Genomic DNA, 22,430 nt, shown 5'->3' with positions numbered 1-22,430 from the left:
GAAGGTGATAGGTGAAGCCAGGTGGATGAGAAAGGTAAAGTGCTGGAGAGGAAGGAATCTGACAAGAGAAAGGAGTGGACCATAGGAGAAAGGGAAGGTGGAGGGGACGTAGGGGGAGGTGATAGGCAGGTGAGAAGAGGTAAGAGGCCAAAGTGAGGAACAGAAGAAGAGGGGCGATGGAGGGAAACATCTTATTTGCAATTCCATTTATTAGTGTGAAATTTAATGCTTTGTTCCTGTTAATCTTGTGAAGCTAAGTAATCCCCTAGTTATCGCATCCTTCGAGTTACTGAAGTCAAGTACTGTTGTCTCCACTGTGGGTCTGAATTGAGACAGTTGGCAGATGGCATTCACAACGCAGCTGTGTAGAGTGGGTTGGTGCCATGCGTGAGCAAGAGGCCAATGGAACCACACAATGAACAGATTAACCACACTGCATTTAAGCTTATTTGAACTTAGTTATAGTGATAGCAATCTCCAGAGAACATGGGGAAGTCCTGCATTTGTTTAGTTTGAACTTTTAGTTTATCTTTAATCTCTTTATTTTGCTCAAATTTGAACCATGGCATCTGTATATCTGTTAATCTTTTAAAACCAAATCAAGCTTTTCTCTCATGTTGGGTGAAAGGTGAACTACTTAAGGGGAATCTGAAAGGGCACTTCTTCACTCAGAGGCTGCTGCAAGTGTGGAACAACCTGCCAGTGGAGACGGTAAATAGTAAACAGCTTCAATAGTAGCACCTAAGAGATGTTTGGATAGGCAAATGGATGTAGGATGTATGGAGTACCATGGGCAGGGTGTAAGTAGATGAGGCTAGGCAGAAGGGCAGGGTAATATGGACTAGATGGGCTGAAGGGCCTGTTTTTGTGCAGTGGTGCTCTGTGACTCAATGACTCTGTAAGAGCAAAATGAAAATAGAGGGTTGATTTCCTATACTTTGCAATAAGCAGTTTCATTGTAAGTGTATCATTGGATTGAAGCAGATTATATCTCGACCAATATAAATTCACAAAGCACCATTGGGTAAATTTGAGGTAGAACTGATTAAATCTTCTTGTCAATCTACTGTATGCTTAGTTAGAAGCACATAAGCAGCATCATGTTGATGTTTCCAAGTTCAATGTCAGCCATTTTGTAGCTCGTCTTAATTTAAAAGGGGAAAAAAAAGCTAAATGTGGGCTGTTTTGTATTTTACCCATGAGGTTCTGTTTAGAAAATGAGCACGGAGAGGATGTTTTCATCTTCTCATCATGGGCTTCTTTAATCTGTGTGTGAAAATTTGAAGCTTTATCACCAAGGCATCTATCATTTTTCCTCAAAAAATGAAACATTTGGTTTTAAACCAAATATTCATTTTGTTTGTAATCCCCCATTTCTGCCTTCATTGTAGATTTTTGCAGAACAATCACTCTTAATTTTTTCTCAGCAGTTGCCATGCAGGCTCTTCAATGATGCATTTTTACCTAAAGTGTCAAGAGTTGGTGCTTCATAGCCATATGTAGAATAATGGCCGAGTGTGTGATCAGCTTCCTTCAAGAGGATCAGAAGCTTCTTGGTTTGGAGGCTTAAATACCTCAATAACCCAGAGAGCTATGCTAGATGGGATCAGGGACTTATGCTTTGGCTTTTCGTAGGGTCACCCATGCCAATCAGGTCAAAGGTTAGAGGTCAGACTAAGGAGCAGTCCACTAGTCCTCCAGGTTCAGGGGTTCAGCTCAGTGTTAACAACTCTGACTGGTCAAACAAAATTGTTATGCATACAGCAATGAAAACTCTTTCTACATCTGTGTGTGATGGTATGATGGCCAAGGACAGACAGAGATAGATGACCTTCATTGCTGCCCTAAATGCCAGTTGGCATAACAGGCAGTAATTGAATAAGTAAGTGTGATCAGCTTCTTTCATGAGCAGATAGAAAATATCAATTGTGCATGTTAAAGAAACAGTGTTGAATTTTACTGGAATGAGGATGGGGGTTGCTTCCAAAGCAATAACATCTATAAGTGATTAGGTAATGAAATTAGAAAACTATTTGTTTAGGGAAAATGCATTAAAGAATTTTTTTAAACTTCTTGATGCAATGAGCACAGAAAGAGGTTTCCTTGTTCAGGGGAAGTCCTACTACATCACTCATCAGGAAACATTAGCTCCATTCTCTAAAATATACATAAACTGCCATCTCAAGTAGGCTTTTGAAACCAAATTAGAACTGATAAAAGGGCTGGAAAGTTGTGACTGCACTTTCCAGGGTCAATGACTTGAATTCATTTATTTTTCTCTCAAAAGTATTTCCCAGATGTTGTAGTGAGATGCTGCCTACCTACAGAACAAAGGGGTTAACTACATACACTTGCCCTTCCATTAAGATGTTCCCACAACCAGTGATCTCACTTTAAGGACTCTTTATCTTGTTATCTTATGTTCTCTTTACACCTATCATCTTCCAGCTTACACAGCTTGTTGTCTCTGTTTGATCTGTCATTGATTCTGTTATAGATACTATTCTATAGATTTCCTGAGTATGTATGCAGAAAAAGGAATCTTAGAGTTATATATGGTGACATATATGTATATTGGCACTAAAATTTACTTTGAACTTTAAACTTTTTATTTCATGACCAGTTTGAAAGTGAAAAAAAGGTATTAAAATCAATTTATTGTATGGGGGTGGGTAAAAAACAATTGAGCCAATGTGGGAATGATGCATTATTAAGTCTTTAAATTTCTGGAAGAAATAACTAGTCTAGTGCAAAATTAGCTTTTTTTTGGGAAAAGATGATGAATGGTTGCTGTGGTGAGGGAAACCTTTTAAAAATATATAATCCATGTGGTGGACATGAGATTGAGTTACAAGGGGTTCTCAACCTTCTTTATGCTATGGAGCCTTACCATTAACTAAGGGGTCTGTGAACCCTAGGTTGGGAACTCCTGTTGTAGACAGTGGGAATAATTGAATCCATCATTTGATGCTGAAAGACATAAGGAAGACATGGTAAACGCTGGAAGAATTTTTCCCTAGAAGATAAAAATCCAAAGAATCAGAATTAGGTTTATTATCAATATCATATGATAGGAAGTTTGTTGATTTGTGGCAGCAGTACAGTGCAAAAACATAAAACTACTACAAATTACAAAATGAATAATAGGGCAAAAAGGGAATAATGAGGAAATAATCATGATGTTTAGAAAACTGACAGCAGAGGAAAAACTACTGTCACATAATCATTGAATATGGGTCTTGAGGCTTCTGTCATTCCTCCATGATGCTAGTAACAGGAAGCGGGCATGACCCAGATGACAAGCATTCTTAGTGATGGATGCCACCTTCTTGTAGATACCCTCGATGGTAGGGAAAGATGTGCTCATGATGGAGCTGGCTATGTCTACAACCCTCAGCAGCCTCTTGCAATCCTGTACATAATGTTGCGAAGAAGAAATTTGTTTTAGGTAACTTAGTTGTATGCATTGAATAGTGGCTGTGCATTTTACTTTGACAAATTCATTTTTGTTACCGTCAAAGCACCACAAATATCAGAAATTTTACAGTGCACATCTCAACTTTATCATATTCTGTCTGGCTAGACTCCAGCTGGACATCACAAATATGGATCTCAGAAATTTCACCCCTCCCCCTCTTCTCTCATTCTCCATTCCAGCTCCCCTCTCACCTCTTCTCTTCTCCTCACCTGCCATTATTTCCCTCTGTTGCCCCTTCTCCTTCCCTTTCACCGAGGATCTATTGTCCTCTCCTATCAGATTCCTTTTTCATCAGCCCTTCACTTCCTCTTACATCAACCACCACCCCTCCCCCGCTCCCACCCATCCAACTTTGGCTGCACCAGATTTCATCAATCACCTTCCAAGGTTGTCCTCCTTCTCTTCTCCCACCTTTTCATTCTGGCTTGTTTCTCCTTCCTCTTCGCATGAAGGGGTCTCAGCCTGACAATCTATTCTTCATATAGATGCTGCCTGACCTTCAGAGTTCCTCCAGCATCCTGTGTGCACTCTTCTATTCATGAAATTAACTCAAGTGACTCAACGGGCACCTTGGTTAAAGAGTCATAAGTACAGAAATAGGACCTGCAGCCCAAATGGTCTATGCCAACCAATAAGTCCATCCAATCTAGTTCCATTTGGCACATATCCCTCTAAATCTTTCCTGTCCATATACCTGATAAAGGGGGTGACTGATCAATTATCTTATTTGATGCTGATGATGACGGGTTATCAAACAGGGAATCGTTAACTTATTGTCTCCTACAAAATATATAATGCAGCTCCCTATAAAACTGGCTGCTATTCATTGCCAATTCAATTCAAAATTTATTCAATATGTTTGCTGATTCACGCTTCACCAGCAACTCCTGTAAGCCCTCCGCGTGTGTTAATTCCTTTTCTTACTACCTGTCTTAGACTTTGATTGGACTGACATCAACCTCATCTTCAACCTTAGCCACCAACTCCACCCCATCCCAGACCAATGTTTGAAGCAGACCCAGATTTTGTCAATCTTCAATGGTGTTTCAAATCACTCATCTCTTTCAAGGCTTATAATGTTTATATCTATCTTAGTACCACCAAAAACTGTTAACATTTTTACCATGCTTTATTAACCCATCTTAGTATTTTTCCAGTTTATCTCACTTAATCTTCATATTTCATAGTTTGAGCTCATAATTATGGACTGTTCCATAATGCTCCATTCACTTCTTGACTGTATTGTTTCCTTCTTCCTTCTGCATTCCTCATCTACATCACTATGCATCAGGACAAGATCTCAGTATTGAAATTCTCATTTTTGTTTTCAAATTAATTTCAGTCTTTTTTAGATTTATTTAGACTTACAAGCCTCTGAGATTTCTCTGCTCCCCCAGTCTGCGTCTCTCACTTCTATCACTAACTATCCCAGGAATCCCCACAATTATCTCCACTTTACTGCCCCTTATTTCCTTATTGTTACCATGATCTGACTTCTTTTGGTTACTTTTTAGTCTTTTTTTATGTATATTTTTCATGAATTATGTTATATTTCCTTATTTTCCTGTAAGTTCCTGAAAGAACATGAATCTCAAGGTAGAATATGGTGACATATTTGTACTTTAATAATAAATTTACATTGAACTTTGTACTTTGAACCACCTTTACCATTCACCACATGTAGGCAGCATACAAAGGCTGACTGGGATTTCAATTTGCTTTTCTCCAATCTTCTGCAGATTTGTTTCAGATAGCATAGAAGATAGTTGGACACAGAAGCTTTTTAGTTTTAAAAATATTCTTTACTTACTCAAATTGTTTTCCACTGGTCACAACAGCAGAATGAAAAGAAGAACCGAGTGTGGTTTGGTGCCACTTCAGCCGTCTTCTGATTTGACAAGATGAAACGTGGTCAGGGGTTCCTTGCACTATTTCTGAGCTGCAGCATTTGGTTTAACTAGTATTTTTAGCTTAGCAAAATTTTTGCATTTTGCAGAGTTTAGGTTTAGCAGCATGTAAAAATGCGGTGCCATTTCCTGCCAGAAATACCTGATACAAGTAGCAATGATTCAGAAGCATGTCCCTTCTGAAGGGAAATTGCAATCAATTTTATTGATTCAACATTAATGACCAACCATGTTTTAACCAGGGCGTAGAACCAGATCCAGAACTGAAGGATTGAACCACTGTCATCCTGTGGAAAATCACAATTTTCTTGCTTTTAACACACGCCTCTTCTCTATTTCCTTTCCTGAGGTTTGTGATTCCTTGTTTGAACTGCAGTATCCGCTTACCATTTTACCCAGCTGGCAAGTTGAAGCAGGGTAATGTTGGCAGCCCACCCCTCTTCCTTGACAACAATATTGGCAGCCATGTTTTATTTTCCGCATGGTTTCACAACTTCGCTTCTGATAAGGAGCCCAGAACCCTAAAACATTAATAGTTACTCTTTCCAAAGATGCTGTTTGATTTATTGAGTGCTTCCACTTTTTTCTACTTTTATTTCAGATTTCAAGCATCTGCAGATGTTTGATGTTCTTTCAACATCACTACTCCCGCTACAAAGCCCACAAATCCGACAAAACCTTCAATTATATTTTAAGAAGGGCCCTCTCTTTAACTCGATGTTTCCTGCACAGGAGTATGGGGATGTAAATTTCTGCATCAATTTATGGTTGTTATGTGTCTCCAGTCCTTCCTTGTCCCAGCTCCCTCAACTCTACCTTGGTGCATCTCCAGCATGTCTTGCTCAACTGTGTAGCAAATAACCTGCTGCCAACATACAGAAACTACTAGAGAAAGGCAGCAAGTCAGGCAACATCTATGAAAGGAAGTGAAGAGCCAATGTTTTGTGCTGGGACCCTTCATCAGAAATTATACAAAATACTGGAGGAACTCGGCAGACCAGGCAGAATCTATGAAGTGGAATAAGCAGATAACATTTTGGGCTGAAACCGTTCATTAGAATGATGAAGCACCATGGCCCAAAACATCAGCTGTTGATTCCCCTCCATAGATGCTGCCTGACCTGTTGAGTTCCTCCAATATTTTGTGGGTGTAGTTCAAGATTTCCAGAATCGACTCACAATTCAGCAGGTTAGGCAGCAACTCTAGAGGGCAAAAAAAATGGTGATATTATATGTCATTCATCCAGCAGCTTGTTTGTTCCTCCAGATTCCAGCAGCTACAGTCTCTTGTGTCTCCATTAAAGTCAATGCCTCCAAATGACCTCATTGCAATCTCTGGAGTTCCTTCATCTCTCCTCACTTCTCTATGATCCTTCTTCAAAACTCTGCAGTCTCTTTGTTTGGGTTCAGATGGTTTATCAGCTCTCTGTGATGTGCTGAAATGTCTACCAACTAGTAACTGTCCACTGAAGCAGATCAGCAAGCTTATCGTGAAATCACTAGTACTTTTATTTCCTTATCAGTTTTATGGCTGACTTGCCTTTCACTGTTCTTCAGGATGTGGCTTTCAGTGGCAAGAATGGTATTAGTTGCTCTTGAGAAAGGGGTGATGTGTCGTTTTCCTGAGCAGCTGGAGTCCTTCTGCTGACAGTTCTCACAGTGGTAGTTGGGCAGTTCTACAATTTGGACCCAAGGCAAAGAAGGGGTAATAATATATTTCTAGATCAGGATGTGGCATGATTTAGTGGTGAACCTGCACGTGATGGAACTCCCAGATATCGGCTGCCCTTTTCTTTCTTGATAGTAGAGACTGTGGGTTTGGAAAGTGCTTTTGGAGTGCATTGTTTTATGAGGTCCACACAGAAGCCACTTAGCACTAGTGTGGAGGGACTGGATATTTAGATTGATTGATAGTGTGTCAGCTGAATGGGCAGCTTTAATTTGTGTCTCAGAGCCATAGTGCCCTAGAACACTACAGCACAGAAACAGGCCCTTTGGTTCATCTAGTCCATTCCAAACTATTATTCTGTCTAGTCCCATTGACCTGCACCCTGACCTTAGTCCTCTAGACCCCTATTATCTATGTGCTTCTGCAAATTTCTCTTAAATGTTGAAACTGAACCTTGTTGAAACTGAACCCAATCCACCACTCACTCCATGCCCTGAGTGAAGAAGTTCCTCCTCATGTTCCTCTTAACCATTTCTCTCACCATCATGGCTGTACCAAAAAGGTTGAGGATTGCTTTTAATTTGTTTTGCAATCTTTAGGCAAAATCACCCATCAAGGTGATGCTCCTTGTGCCTCCCAGATTCACTAACTCCAATTAGCCGAGCCTCACCCCATCCCCAACCTCAATATCTTCAGACCTCTTTTTAAAATTGTGGAGCTATCAAAGGAACAGACTTGCTTCTGACAATCCCTTTCATTCATGATATCATGGATCTTATATGTGATAAGATTCCTCTGCCTGCGCCCTTTGCAAAATCAGTTTAGTCTTCCACAAGGAGCTTCCACTCCCCTTTTGGATGCTGTAAAATTTCTTAACCAGAAAGAATAAGAACAGGCTGAAACAATCAGTTTACCAGGAAAAAAAATTAGCGTACAGATCTCGGGAAGGATATAGAATTTTTTAGTTTCCCATCACCATTCTATCAATAAAGTGCTGGGTAAAGAGGTGACAATGCCAAACAGGTTCAGAGCACTCTACTAAAGAAATTCACTCATAGGGGCAGGAATTGAAAGTACTTCTCAATCACATCAATCAACTACTCACAGTTCAATAAAAAGCATCACTTAGATCACTGCTTCCCTTCCAGCACTCTGCAATCTCCCCTCTCCCCATGACATAAACCCTCCACGCACATGAAGTCCCTTTTTACAGGGTGTCTCTAGAAACGGCTTATTAGCCCCTGGCTAACAGCCACTGGACTTAGCACCGAGAAAACCCACTTTTCTCCAGCTTCGTACATCTAGGGTGCATACGGCTTTGATCCGGCCAAATCCGTGGGGTTGGAATGTCTTGCCCGCCCAAACCCCAGTTTTTGTGAATGCTGTGTGATTAACTGCCTTGCAATAGCCCGTCAGCATGAAATAACAGATCGCACATTCCATACAATTATAAAGTACAAATGTTAACTTAACCAAAGAGTTAGTAAAGAAAGGAAAGGAAACAAAAAAAAAGGCCCATTATAATGAAACAGTCAAATGTGCACAGGTCAGAGCTCAAATCTGCTAAAAGCCATATTCACCGAGCCTCGGTAAACCTTCACACCTTAGCTTCATCGAACCGTGTTTTCCCATCGGATTCAATCCTATGACTGGTTCTCTCCAGCATCTTCTGTCTTCATCCCCTCCGAACCAAAAGACAAAAGCCCACCACCGGTGTCAGTCACAAAGACCTCCTCCCCAACCTCTCCCCATTCCACTCTCCTGATTGGATGACCCACATTCCAAAGCATCCCTTATCCCAACAGCAGCCCAAATGCTGCTTCTACTGAAAGACCATTACATGAAATACCCTATATCATTAGCAGCAAAACCTTTACCAGGGCGTTACACACACATCTGTGAGGGGAAAAAGATCCTATCTGAGCATACGCACAGATTTACAATGTATTGGGATGTGAGTAGGGATACAGAGAAGATGGGTTACTGATCCCTGACAGGAACTGGCACATGGATGATATACTAGAGGGTTACTGTGTGCCTTACAAAGGGCAGCATGGTAATGTAGCAGTTAGCAAATCACTATTTCATCGCCAGCAATCAGTGTTCAATTCCGTTGCTCTCTGAAAGGAGTTTGTACATTCTTACAATGACTGCATGGGTTTCCTCCAGGTGCTCTGGTTTCCTCCCACACTCCAAAGATGTACGAGTTACGGTTTGTAAGTTGTGGACATGCTATGTTGGTGGCGGGAGCATGGTAAAACTTGCAGGCTGTCCCCAGCACAGCTTCAGACTGTGTTGGTCACTGATGCAGACAATGCAGTCACTGTGTGTCTTGATGTTCGAAGTACACGTGCCAAATAAAGCTAGTCTTTCTTTACCTCTAACCAGTGAAACCTGATGCAAATTTCTACAAAAAATAATGAAGGTTTGAGAAAATATTAGAGTTCAGAAATCTAGGAAGTCAATTTTCTCAATGGTCTCTTGTGATTGTGTTTTATTGCAGACTGAGAAAGGGGTTCCAGTGAAGAAGTTCTCATGCCTCATGGATCTGATGTTAAACTACCAGCAACCATACCAAGGACTGGTGACGCCATTGCAATATCCTGTGGAGAGAGAAACTGAGAAAGAGATCATAGATGATTTGTCAGGTGGCCCTTTTTTCGGCAATCACTAATGAATGAGCCGGGAAGAAGGTGGGAGGATGGGGCTGAATGGAAAGAAACAGTTACAATTTGATGGGAGAGCAGACTTAATGGTCTGAGGGGCATAATTTCACTGCTGTGGTTTTGCGATCTTATGATTTGTTAACATGAGTGATGTAAGACCCCGGGAAGTCTTATTGAACAGTAAGACCTTGGAGTTCAAGTACATAGATTCCTGAAAGTGGCGACGCTGGTAGACAGACTGGTGAAGTGGTGTATGGTATGGAATAAATATATGACATATTTAGCAGATCAGTAGTGTGAATAGATTAATAATACAAATGCTGTTTTTTTCAGGAATTGCAGAGTGATGTGACTATGCATGTTGTTCCCAAGAGCTTCCTCACTCACATAGATCATGACCGCCGGAAATTATGCAAGTTTCCTTTCCCTTGCAGATGGTGAAGATGAGAAGCCAGCCTTGCCACCTCGTCCATTCAGTGCTTCCATCACCACTGCTTCCGAGGCAGGGAACACCATAGTTCAACAACTGCAGGAACGTTTGCAGGAGGGATCTTTGAAAAGGTATTGCTTTTACAAATTATTTTCAGCATTGAGATTTGAAATAAAAACACTTCTGGCTTAATACAGAGAGGGAGTAGCTAAAGGGATAGTGTCTGTTAATGCATCCTGCTTTAAGCAAGTGGAGAAGTGATACTCCGGTAACAAAATAAATCAGTGTGAAAATTAAATTTGGGATCGCTGAAGTAATTTCATGATGCATTTATGGTCCATATTGCAATGAAGGTTTCCCAATTTGGATTAGAGTACATGTAAGCTAGCCAATAAGCAGTGAAGCTATTGTGAGACTTAAAGAAAGTCAACTAAAGAAAAACTAAAACTGTAAGAAAGAAAGTAACATCTAAGTACAGAGTATAGTTGATTGATAGATATAATAATTCTAATGCAGAAAGTTCTGGGGGAGACTAAGCTAGAGACATGGAAAGAAACTTGTCGACAATAAAAGTGAATCTGAAGATTATTTAGTATGAATGAAAAAATATCCTACATGTTCAAGGAGGCTGACCCTGGATAATAACAGGTACTGCTAAAGTAAACATTAGCTTTACTTGTCAAATGCACATCAAAACATCAAAAGATAAAATGAAGTGCATATTTGTTTCAACAACCAACACAGTCCAAGGATGTGCTGGGGGCAGCCTGCCAGCCTTCCAGCACCAACACATCATGTCCACAAGTTATCAATGCTTACGTCCTTGGAATGTGGGAGGAAACTGGAGCACCTAGTGGAAACCCACACAATCACAGAGAGAACGTACAAACTCTGTGCAAGCACTGATTGGATTAGAACCCAGCCTGTTGGTGCTGTAAAGCTTTATGCTAATCACAGCCCTACTGTGCTGTCGCAGGCATCCCTGTCCATTTAATCCATAAATCTGTAGATCTCAAAGTCGGCTCGATAGCCAATATCTTTTCCCAGGGTTTAATACTAGAGGGCATGCATTTAATGTGAGAGGAAGTAGGTTAAAAGAGAAGTTTCATCTAGCGAAGCGGCCATTGTCAGAGCTTGAGAAGGAGAGGATTTGCGGACTTTTTGAGTTTTTTTAAATGGCTAACCAATTGGGAGCGGAAGAGCTGAAGACAGTGGGTCAGCTAGTGAACTATAAAAGAAGTTTCATCTAGCGAAGCACCGTCATTGGAGTGGACTGAGTCAGAGTGGGACAGCTTTGGCTCAACAGGCTTCAGTGTGAACAGGCAGAGGTGAGGGTAGGTTCTGATAAGTTGTTGGTGTTTTTTTTTCTCATTCGATTTCCTTTTTAACTAGTAAGTTTAGAGAGAATGCCAGGCAGGATGTTGGAATGCTTCTCTTGCAGGATGTGGGAAGTCAGGGAGACCTCTGGTCTCCTAACAATGACACCTGCAAAAAGTGCTTCCAGCTACAGTTCCTAACAAACCGCGTTAGGGAACTGGAGCAGGAGTTGGATGACCTCCGGATCATTCGGGAGAATGAGGAGTTTATAGATAGTGGTTTCAGGGAGGTAGCTACGTCAAAGGAGCAGGGCACAGGGTTACCATCAGGCAAGGGAAGGGGAAAGGGCAGGCTGAGCAGGGCTCCCCTGTGGCCATTCCCCTCAACAACAAGTATACCGATTTGGATACTGTTGGGGGGATGACTTACCTGGGACAAGCTGCAGCAGCCGGATCTCTGGCACTGAGTCTGGTTCTGCAGTGCAGAAGGGTGGGTGGAAGAAGAGGAGAGCAGTAGTGATAGGGGACTCAATAGTTAGAGGTACAGACAGGAGGTTCTGTGGTTGTGACAGAGACTCCCGGATGGTTTGTTTCCTCCTGGGTACCAGGGTCAGGGATGTCTCTGATTGCATGCACACCATTCTGAAGTGGGAGGGTGAGCAGCCAGATGTCATGGTACACATAGGTACCAATAATGTAGGAAGAAAGAGTGAGGAGGTCCTGAAGGTTAAGTATAGAGAGCTTGGTAGGAAGTTAAAAAGCAGAACCTCGAGGGTAGTAATCTCAGGATTGCTACCTGTGGCACGTGCCAGTGAGGGTAAGAGTAGGATGCTCTGGCAGATGAACACGTGGCTGAGGAACTGGTGTAGAGGGCAGTGTTTCAGATTTTTGGATCATTGGGACCTCTTCTGGGGCAGGTGGGACCTGTACAAGAGAGACGGGTTACACCTGAACTACAGGGGGACCAATATCTTTGCAGGGAGTTTTGCTAGTGCTACAGGGGAGGGTGTTAACTAGATTTGCTTAGGGGATGGGAGCCAGAGTCCCAGAGCAGATAGTGGAGTAGGGGTGAAAATAAATGATGTTAAAAGTTCATGCAAAGTCAGAAATAGAAGGGTTGTGTGTGGTGGTAATAATCTTCTGAGGTGTGTCTATTTCAAAGCAAGGAGTATTGTGGGGGAGGCAGACGAGCTGAGGGCGTGGATTGACACATGGAACTATGACATTATAGCCATTAGTGAAACTTGGCTACAGGAGGGGCAGGACTGGCAGCTTAATGCTCCAGGGTTCTGATGTTTCAGACATGATAGAGGCAGAGGAATGAAGGGTGGGGGGGTGGCATTGCTAGTCAGGGAAAATTTTACAGCAGTGCTCAGGCAGGACAGATTAGAGGGCTTGTCTACCGAGGCCATATGGGTGGAGCTGAGAAACAGGAAAGGTATGACCACCAAATAGTCAGTGAGAATTGGAGGAGCAAATCTGCAGAGAGATAGCAGACAACTGCAGGAAACATAAAGTTGTGATAGTAGGGGATTTTATTTTTCCACATATTGATTGGGACTCCCATAATGTTAAAGGTCTAGACAGGTTAGAGTTTGTAAAATGTGTTCAGGAAAGTTTTCTAAATCAATATATAGAGGTACCAACTAGAGAGGATGCAAAATTAGATCTCCTATTAGGAAACGATTAGGACAAATGATGGAAGTGTGTGTAGGGGAGCACTTTGGGTCTAGTGAACATAACTCCATTAGTTTTAACTTGGTCATGGATAAAGGTGACCAATCTGGTCCTCGGGTTGAGGTTCTAAGCTGGAAAAAGGCCAAATTTGAAGAAATGAGAAAGGATCTAAAAAGCGTGGATTGGGACAGGTTGTTCTCTGGCAAGGATGTCGTTGGTAAGTGGAAAGCCTTCAAAGGAAAAATTTTGAGTGCAGAGTTTGTATGTTCCTGTCAGGATTAAAGGCAAAGTGAATAAGAATAAGGAACTTTGGTTTTCGAGAGATATTCAAAATCTGATAAAGAAGAAGAGAGAGATGTATGACAGGTATAGACAACAAGGAGAAAATAAGGTGCTTGAGGAGTATAAAAAGTACAAGAAATACTTAAGAAAGAAATCAGGAGGGCTAAAAGAAGACATGAGGTTGCTTTGGCAGTCAGGGTGAAGGATAATCCAAAGAGCATCTACAGGTATATTAAGAGCAAAAGGACAGTAAGGGATAAAGTTGGTCCTCTTGAAGATCAGAGTGGTCGGCTAAGTATGGAACCAAAAGAAATTAGGGAGATCTTAAATAGATTTTTTGCATCTGAATTTACTAAGGAAACTGGCAAGCAGTCTGTGGAAATAAGGCAAACAAGTAGTGAGGTCATGGAACCTATACAGTTTAAAGAGGAGGATGTGCTTGCTGTCTTGAAGCAAATCAGAGTAGATAAACCCCCAGGACCTAACAGAGTATTCCCTCGGACCTTGAAGGAGATTAGTGTTGAAATTGAAGGGACCCTGGCAGATATATTTAAAATGTCGGTATCCACCGGTGAGGTGCCAGAGAATTGGAGGATAGCGCATGTTGTTCCGTTGTTTAAAAAAGGCTCTAAAAGTAATCCAGGAAATTATAGGCTGGTAAATTTGACGGCAGTAGTAGGTAAATTATTGGAAGGAGTACTAAGAGATAGGATCTACAAGTATTTGGATAGACAGGGACTTATTAGGGAGAGTCAACATGGCTTTGTGCGTGGTAGGTCATGTTTAACCAATCTATTAGAGTTTTTCGTGGAGGTTACCAGGTAAGTGGATGAAGGGAAGGCAGTGGATGTTGTCTGCATGGACTTCAGTAAGGCCTTTGACAAGGTCCCACATGGGAGGTTAGTTAGGAAGATTCAGTCGCTAGGTATACACAGTGAGGTAGTAAACTGGATTAGACATTGGTTCAATGGGAGAAGCCAGAAAGTGGTAGTGGAGGATTGCTTCTCTGAGTGGCGGCCTGTGACTAGTGGTGTGCCACAGGGATCAGTGCTGGGTCCATTGTTATTTGTCATCTATATCAATGATCTAGATGATAATGTGGTAAACTGGATCAGCAAATATGCTGATGATACAAAGATTGGAGGTGTAGTGGACAGTGAGGAAGGTTTTCAAAGCTTGCAGAGGGATTTGAACCAGCTGGAAAAATGGGCTGAAAAATGGCAGATGGAGTTTAATACAGACAAGTGTGAGGTATTGCACTTTGGAAGGAAAAACCAAGGTAGAATATACAAGGTAAATGGTAGGGCACTGAGGAGTGCAGTAGAACAGAGGGATCTAGGAATACAGATACAAAATTCCCTAAAAGTGGCGTCACAGGTAGATAGGGTGCATTGGCCTTTATAAATCAAAGTATTGAGTATAAGAGTTGGAATGTTATGGTGAGGTTGCATAAGGCATTGGTGAGGCTGAGTTTGGAGTATTGTGTTCAATTTTGGTCACCAAATTACAGGAAGGATATTAATAAGGTTGAAAGAGTGCAGAGAAGGTTTACAAGGATGTTGCTGGGACTTGAGAAACTGAGTTACAGAGAAAGATTGAATAGGTTAGGACTTTATTCCCTGGAGCGTAGAAGAATGAGGGGAGATTTGACAGAGGTGTATAAAATTATGATGGGTATAGATAGAGTGAATACAAGCAGGCTTTTTCCACTGAGGCTAGGGGAGAAAAAAAACCAGAGGACATGGGTTAAGGGTGAAAAGGGAAAAGTTTAAAGGGAACATTAAGGGGAGCTTCTTCACACAGAGAGTGGTGGGAGTGTGGAATGAGCTGCCAGTTGAAGTGGTGAATGCAGGCTCACTTTTAACATTTAAGAAAATCTTGGACAAGTACATGGATGAGAGGGGTATGGAAGGATATGATCTAGATGCAGATCAGTGCGACTAGGCAGAAAAATGGTTCGACACAGCCAAGAAGGGTCAAAAGGCCTGTTTCTGTGCTGTAATGTCCTGTGGTTCTATGTTCTAAAAGGAGACATGAGGGGCAAGTTTTTTTTTTACACAGAGAGTGGTGGATGCCCAGTATGTGCTGCCTGGGGTGCTGGTGGAGGCAAATATGACAGAGGCATTTGGAGGGGCTCTTAGATAGCACAGGAATGCACAGGAAATGAAAGGATTAGTTCAGTTGGTCATTTGATTACTAATTTAATCAATTCAGCACAATATTGTGGGATGATAAGCCTGTTCCTGTGCAGTACTTTGGTTTTGTCCCTAAGTCAGAAAATGCACAAAGATTACGTGATATGCTAACCCCATACTTCCACAGTACTAGAATGAATAGCAACAAAAGCACAGGTGAATGATAAGAAAGAAAAATTACTAATTATCAGTAGAGAGGAATTGCAATCCATAGGATCAAACGTTTACACATCCAATATGTCAGAGTTTTGGATTCATTGATATTATCTAAGCTCTTTCATACATAAGACTGTCCATAACTGAGGTATTCATGGCCCATGGATGGTCTGTACAATTATAATTAGTAAATGTGAATTTCGAAATCTGGAAGGAGAGATAAGGGAGTTGTGAAAGTGGTTATGAATATTCAATTCCTACTGTATTCATGCAGACAGGTAACGAGGAGAAGTAATGATAAATAAAAGATAAACATCAGAGGAAATAGGCTAATTGAGGACTAATTATTGGGAAATGATAGCATATATCTGAGGATCATGAGAAAAATGGGAAAATATATTTCAAAAATTACAGTTTAAATTCTTGCATTCTGCTGAGTGTGACCGTGGGCTGAAGCAGGGGTTCGTAACCTGGGGTTCACGAACCCTTCATTAATGGTATTGGACCATGGCATAAAAAAGGTTGGGAACCCCTGGGCTGAAGAGTGACTTATTTCATCCTGGTCTTATAATGGATGTACAGTGCTAATGTAGTTAGTTGTGGGCGATTAGTTTAGCACATGTTGTAAGGAAAAACATGAAATCTTCAAATTAAGATGTAATCAGTAGTTATCAGGATTTTCCGAAGGGAAGATTATAATGGCCAAACCTTGAAGAAGTAACAATCATGGTAAATAGAGGAAGAGCAATGAGTGTGAGAGATAATGGAAACCCATTGACAAGGCACCAGACATACATCAACTAATGGAGAAAACTATCAGTGTAGAATTGGACTCCATGATGATACAGGAAGTCATGCAGTATATCATGCCTGTTGTGGAATCATTGTCCAGATTAATGCCATTTACCAACACTTACTGTGAATTTAAAAGGACCTGGCAGAGGTAGATATATTAGGGGCATTTAAGAAACTTTTAGAAAGGCACACCAATGTAGAAAAATGGAGAGTTAAGTAAAAGGGAATAGTTAGATTGATCTTGGAGTGGGTTAAAAGGTCAGCACAACATCATGCACCAAAGGACCTGTATTCTACTGTAATGTTTTATGTTCTAAGACATCCAACTGCTGATGATGGTTCTGCCTCTACCACATTTCACTCTTGTGGAAGAAAAAAATAGCCTTGTCTTCCCTCTACTCATTCTACTAATACCTATGGTTTTAGATCTTTCCTATTTATTCTAGCCTTTTCAAAATGTTATCACACTCTCCCCAGTATCTTTTATTTCAAAATAAACAGCATTAGCTTAACAAATCCTTCTTCAGAGCTAAATATTTCCAGTCTTGGCAACACTAGTAAGTCTGCTTTGCACCACACATCTTTCCTGTTATGTGGCAACCAGAACTATATGCATTTTCAAACTGTGGTCTAAATACTGTACACTGCTATGATATTATCTTCCTGTTTTAAACCATAAACCTCACCTAATAGTTGCCTTTTAACTGCTTAATCGATTTGTCTTACAGTGATATACAGTGCTTGCAAAAGTCTTAGGCACATGTTAAAATATTCTGTAAAGCAAAGTTGCTTTCAAAATAATGAAATGAGAAGTTTCTAAGTATCAAAAAATTACTATAACAGCAGTAAGCAATAAAAAACAAAATAAAAAAAAATAGTTAGTGTGACCTCCCTTTGCTTTTAAAACTACATCAATTATTTAAGTCATACTGCCATGCAGTTTATAAGAAAATCAGTTGGTAGGTGTTCCAAGCATCTGGGAGAACTTGCCACAGTTCTTCTGCAGACATTGGTTGTCTTGCTTGTTTTTGTCTCTCCAGGAAATCCCAGACAGCCTCATTGATGTTGAGATCAGGTCTTTGTGGAGGATGTACCATTTGAAACCATATTAACAAATCTGGTGTACCTAAGACTTTTGTACAGTACTATACAGCAAGGTCCCTCTCACTATCTTCCCATGTACACCTTGTGCTCCTTTCCAATGTATCAGCTCTCACTCTTCCCTTTGCACCATTTATTGTTTTGTCTAACTGGCCAATTCAGTAGTATCCTCCTGCAGGCAAACATGCAACCAGTAGAAATGCTTGTGGTCTGTGTGGGGTTTGCAACTTCTTCCTGTCACCACTTGGATTTCCTCCCACATCAGAAGATGCATGGGTTGGTATGTTAATTGGCCACTACTATTTATACTATGTGTGTACATGGGTGGTAGAGTCTGGGCAGAATCAAATGGAATTAGTATGGGATTATTGGAAATTTAATTTTAAAAAATCAGTAAAAAATCATATGAGGTAGGTTAATTGGTCATTGTAAGTTGTTCAGTGATCAGAGTAACACACTAAAAATGCTGGAGGATCTCAGCAGGCCAGGCAGCATCTATGGGAAAAAAAGTACAGTCAACGTTTTGGGCCGAAACCTTTCGGCAGGACTGGAGAAAAAAGGCTGAGGAGTTTTGGCCGGAAACGTTGACTGTACTTTTTTCCATAGATGCTGCCCAGCCAGCTGAGCTCCTCCAGCATTTTGTGCATGTTACTCGAATTTCCAGCAACTGCAGATTTTCTCTTGTTTGTTCCTCAATTAAGTTAGGGTTAATCGGGGTTGTGGAGTTGCTGAGGGAGCAAGGCTTAAAGGGCCTGAAAGGTTTGCTCTGCGAAGTAACACTAAATAAATAAAATAAAATAAATAAATAAAATTTGGTGCATGATAGTCAATGAAGATTCAGTGGTCTAGAGTTCCTTTTTCTGTGACATATGACTGAATGATTTTATGAAGGATTTCCTTTTTATCCTGCTTACCACGACACTAATTTCTGAATCATTGGAAACTTCTTTATCATGTCACACATAATTTAAACTTAATTCATGAATCTATGCTGTAAATCTATGTTGACTATGCTGTAAATAATCAACAACCAGGTCTGGGGTAAATCTATTGGAATCAAGCTCAAGTATAAGTGTTCACATTTATCCTTTGCATTCTGCTGCAGAGCCAATTTTTAATTCCATTTGTTATTTAGACCTCATGGGTTTTCAGCATTTTAATTTGTCTGCCATTTAGGATCTTGTCAAAAATATTGCTAGAATCCATCAAGTATTCTGTCCCCATATAGGGTCCATTTTCATTACCTCGTAAAGTATCCTTGTTGAATGTCTTTGATTGATCTGCCCCTTCCATGGTTAAGATTTTTTACTGTCCTAGTAATTTTGTATAATCTAAGGAACGAACAGGAAGGGATATAACTCTAGGGAAAAGTGTAGAAGCAGGATACAGAAAGACTAGATGGATTTGAAGGTAAGGATGTTTTTTTAGGGGGAAGTTCGTACTCTGGGAAATGGCATGCAAGTTGTTCAGCAGTGTTATGGTCTCTGATACTCGCTCAACATTGTGGAGGAGGAATTAACAGAAATATATGAGAGGAATCAAATCTATAAGGATAATGATTTTCACAGCAAAGTTCCAGAGTTAAGTAAATAGAAGTGTGCCATTATCCTGTATGTTGTTGAACATGCAATATATTTGGTAAATTGAAGTCTATTTGTATTGAAGTCATTGGATCTACTGTAAATGTTGGAAGCAAATTGCAATACACACATACGAAACATCTGTGGAGGAAGAACATGAAGTTTGAAGTTCATTCTGGGGTAGAGAAGAAATTGCATGTTTTAAACAGTTTGTTTAAGCTGATAAACATTTGGGGGAGAAAAACCTGACCTAAGAGCAAGGGAGGACAGATATGGAGTGAAAGGAAAATATGGCTTTGTGCTTTAATCTTTCTGCAGTATGTGGGTGTTTTGACTCCTTGAAAAATAAAACAAATTAAAACAAAAAACATTCACCTCTCCCCTCACCTCCATTCAGAGCCCCAAACAGTCCTCTAGGTGAGGCAACTCTTCACCTGAGAACCTGTTGGGGTCATCTACTGGATCTGATCCTCCCAGAGCAGCCTCTTTCACTATGGTGAGACCCGATGTAGAATGAGGGACTGCTTTGTTGAGCACCTCTGCTCCATCCACAGAGAGCAGGGTTTCCCAGTAGCCAACCATGTTAATTTCTATGCTCATTTCTATTCTGACATGTCAGTCCCTAGCCTCTCTTCTGCCATGATGAGGCTATTTTCAGGTTGGAGGAACAACACTTCACACTCTGTCAAGGTAGCCTCCAATCTTTCAGCATGAATATTGATTTCTCCAACTTCCAGTAGTTTTCCCCCCTCCCCATTCCCTCTTCTTCAATTACCCACTCTGGACTCTTACCCCTTCTCCACACCTGCCCATCACCTTCCACTGGTACCTCTCGTCCTACCCTTTCTCCCATGGTTCACTGTCCTCTCAGATCAGATTCCTTCTTCTCCAGCCATTATCTTTTCCACCTATCTTCTCCCAGCTTCTAACTTCATGCCCCTCTGCCACCCACCTGGCTTCATCTATCACCTTCTAGTTTTTCGTCCTTCCCCTCCACCCACCTTCTTATTCTGGCATCTTCATCCTTTCTTCCCAGTACACATGAAGGGTCTCGACCCAAAATGTTGACTGTTTATTCATTTCCATAGATTTTGCCCGGCCTGTTGAGTTGCTCCAACATTTTGCGTGTGTTGCTCTTGATTTCCAGTATCTGCAGAATCTCTTGTGTTTAAAAGAAATGATGCCTTGATCCATTTGCATTCAGTAGCCACTTTATTAGGTCCCATCTGTGCCTAATGAAGTGGCCACTGAATGTATGTTCCTGATCTTCTGCTGCCGTAACCCATCCACTTCAAGGTTCAAAGTGTTGTGCATTCAGAGATGCTCTTCTGTACACCTTTGCTATAGTGTGTGGCTATCTGAGTTCTTGTTGCCTTCCTATCAGTTTGAACCAATCCCAATCTAGCCATTCTCCTCTGACCTCCCTTGTTAAAGATATTTTCACCCACAGAACTGCCAGTCACTGAATTTTTTTCATCTTTTTTTTTCACTGTTCTCTGTAAATTCTAGAGACTGTTGTGAAAATCCTAGGAGATCAGCGGTTTCTGTGATATTCAAATTACCCTGTCTAATACCAAGAATCACCCCAAAGTCAAAGTCACTTAGATTACATTTAGATTTCCCATTCTGATATTTGGTCTGAACAACAACTGAATCTCTTGACCATGCCTGCATGCTTTTATGCACTGAGTTCCTGCCACATAAGATTAGATATTTGCATTAATGAGCAGGTGTAGAGATGTTCCTAATAAAGTGGCCAATGAGTGTACATAATTGAAGTGACCTAAATTTCTGCCCACACTGAATAATTGTTGGAGCACTGAATATCTTAATCCCCACTGATCACAATTGCTTGAATATCTTTTGCTGTTTGAATTGTGGAAATATTGGAAGTGTTTTATTAGCTAATCAGAGCTTTGAAGGACATGCTTTCCTTTCTTTTGCATTCTGTAGACTATGCATTTATATAATTCCCTTGTGCACTGTCAATTTAGTGATCATGCTGCTCTGGTGAATGACTACTTGAAGACCAATCTTCAGAAGGATCTTGATGCCATTAGTTCAGGAACCACAACCCTGTCGCATCTCAACAAGAGCCTAGTGAGGTTCTGCAAAGACCTAGACAGGTACAGTGTGGCAGGAAGCCGCGGATCCTGCATTATTAATGAAGTGAAATACAATGAAATGGAATTCCACTGAATTGATGGGATATGCACTTTTTTTAAAAAGAAGGTCTAGATCTTTAAATGTCCTGAAATCCTTGTTAAAGATCCTTGATTCTGTGTTCCTGAAAAAAAGGACATAAAATGCTGGAAAGTATCAGCTGGTCCAAGGAGAAAGGATAGATTGATTATTTGGACATAGATCATTGACCAGAATGTAGGTCTTGCAAAGAGGCATTAGTGAAATGTTGGCTTCATTTCCTTTCAAATGCTGATTTGCCTTTATGTTATATTCATTTTTGGGATGTTGGCATTACTGACCATTCCTTCAGCCATGGGTGGTGAATCTGTGGAATTTCTTGCCACAGAGGGCTGTAGAGGCCATGTCACTGGGTGTATCTAAGGCAGAGATTGATACGTTCTTGATTGGTAAGGGAGCTAAGAATTACAGGGAGAAGCAGGAGAATAGGGCTGAAAGAAAAATCAGCCATGATTGCATGCTAGAGCAGGCAATGGGCCAAGTGGCCTAACTGTGCTCCTATTTCACATAGCAAGTCCAGATTTTATTGGCTATCCCTTATTTTTCTTTAACTCGATGGATTGTAGATCTAAGTTAGAGAGTGACATGGTGGGTATATGTTCAGTATAAGATTGGATTGGATAAAGTCAGCAAATTGCCATCTCTAAAGGATGGTAGCACTGCTGTCTATTTCCAGCAGTCTATGCCCTATGTATTTCTTGAGTTTTGTGCTCAGCATATCCGATCAATCAGCACCAGAACTTTTGATACAAGTTCTACACAGGAAATGCTGTGAGTTCAGGCTGAACCTGTGAAGAAAGAAACAGAATTAATGCTTCTAGCTCAGAGTTTCCCAACCTGGGGTCCACAAAACTCCTTGGTTAATGGTAGTGGTCTGTGGTATAAAAAGGTTGGAAACTCCTGTTAGTTGATGATCCTTCTTTTATCAGATCCTTAGGGATTCCTATCCCATTGACAAAGACAAGACTAATCATTC

The 22,430-nt window shown here is 40.8% G+C and overlaps 1 protein-coding gene across 2 annotated transcripts in view; it reads left to right on the top strand.

The window, feature by feature from the left end:
- The window catches only part of LOC140734215 (phosphatidylinositol 3,4,5-trisphosphate 5-phosphatase 2-like), a 209,514-nt gene that overhangs the window by 107,794 nt on the left and 79,290 nt on the right, over window positions 1-22,430 (top strand). For both annotated transcript variants that reach the window (XM_073057895.1, XM_073057894.1), the window contains exons 4-6: window positions 9,558-9,702; window positions 10,155-10,281; window positions 21,247-21,378. In XM_073057895.1, the coding sequence (XP_072913996.1) occupies window positions 9,558-9,702; window positions 10,155-10,281; window positions 21,247-21,378 (404 nt within the window). The remainder of the gene's footprint in view (window positions 1-9,557; window positions 9,703-10,154; window positions 10,282-21,246; window positions 21,379-22,430) is intronic.

Source organism: Hemitrygon akajei, chromosome 10, assembly GCF_048418815.1.
Source record: "Hemitrygon akajei chromosome 10, sHemAka1.3, whole genome shotgun sequence".
Lineage (NCBI taxonomy): Eukaryota > Metazoa > Chordata > Chondrichthyes > Myliobatiformes > Dasyatidae > Hemitrygon > Hemitrygon akajei.
Note: the sequence above shows the minus strand (reverse complement) of the source record. Positions and strands in the feature narration are given on the sequence as shown.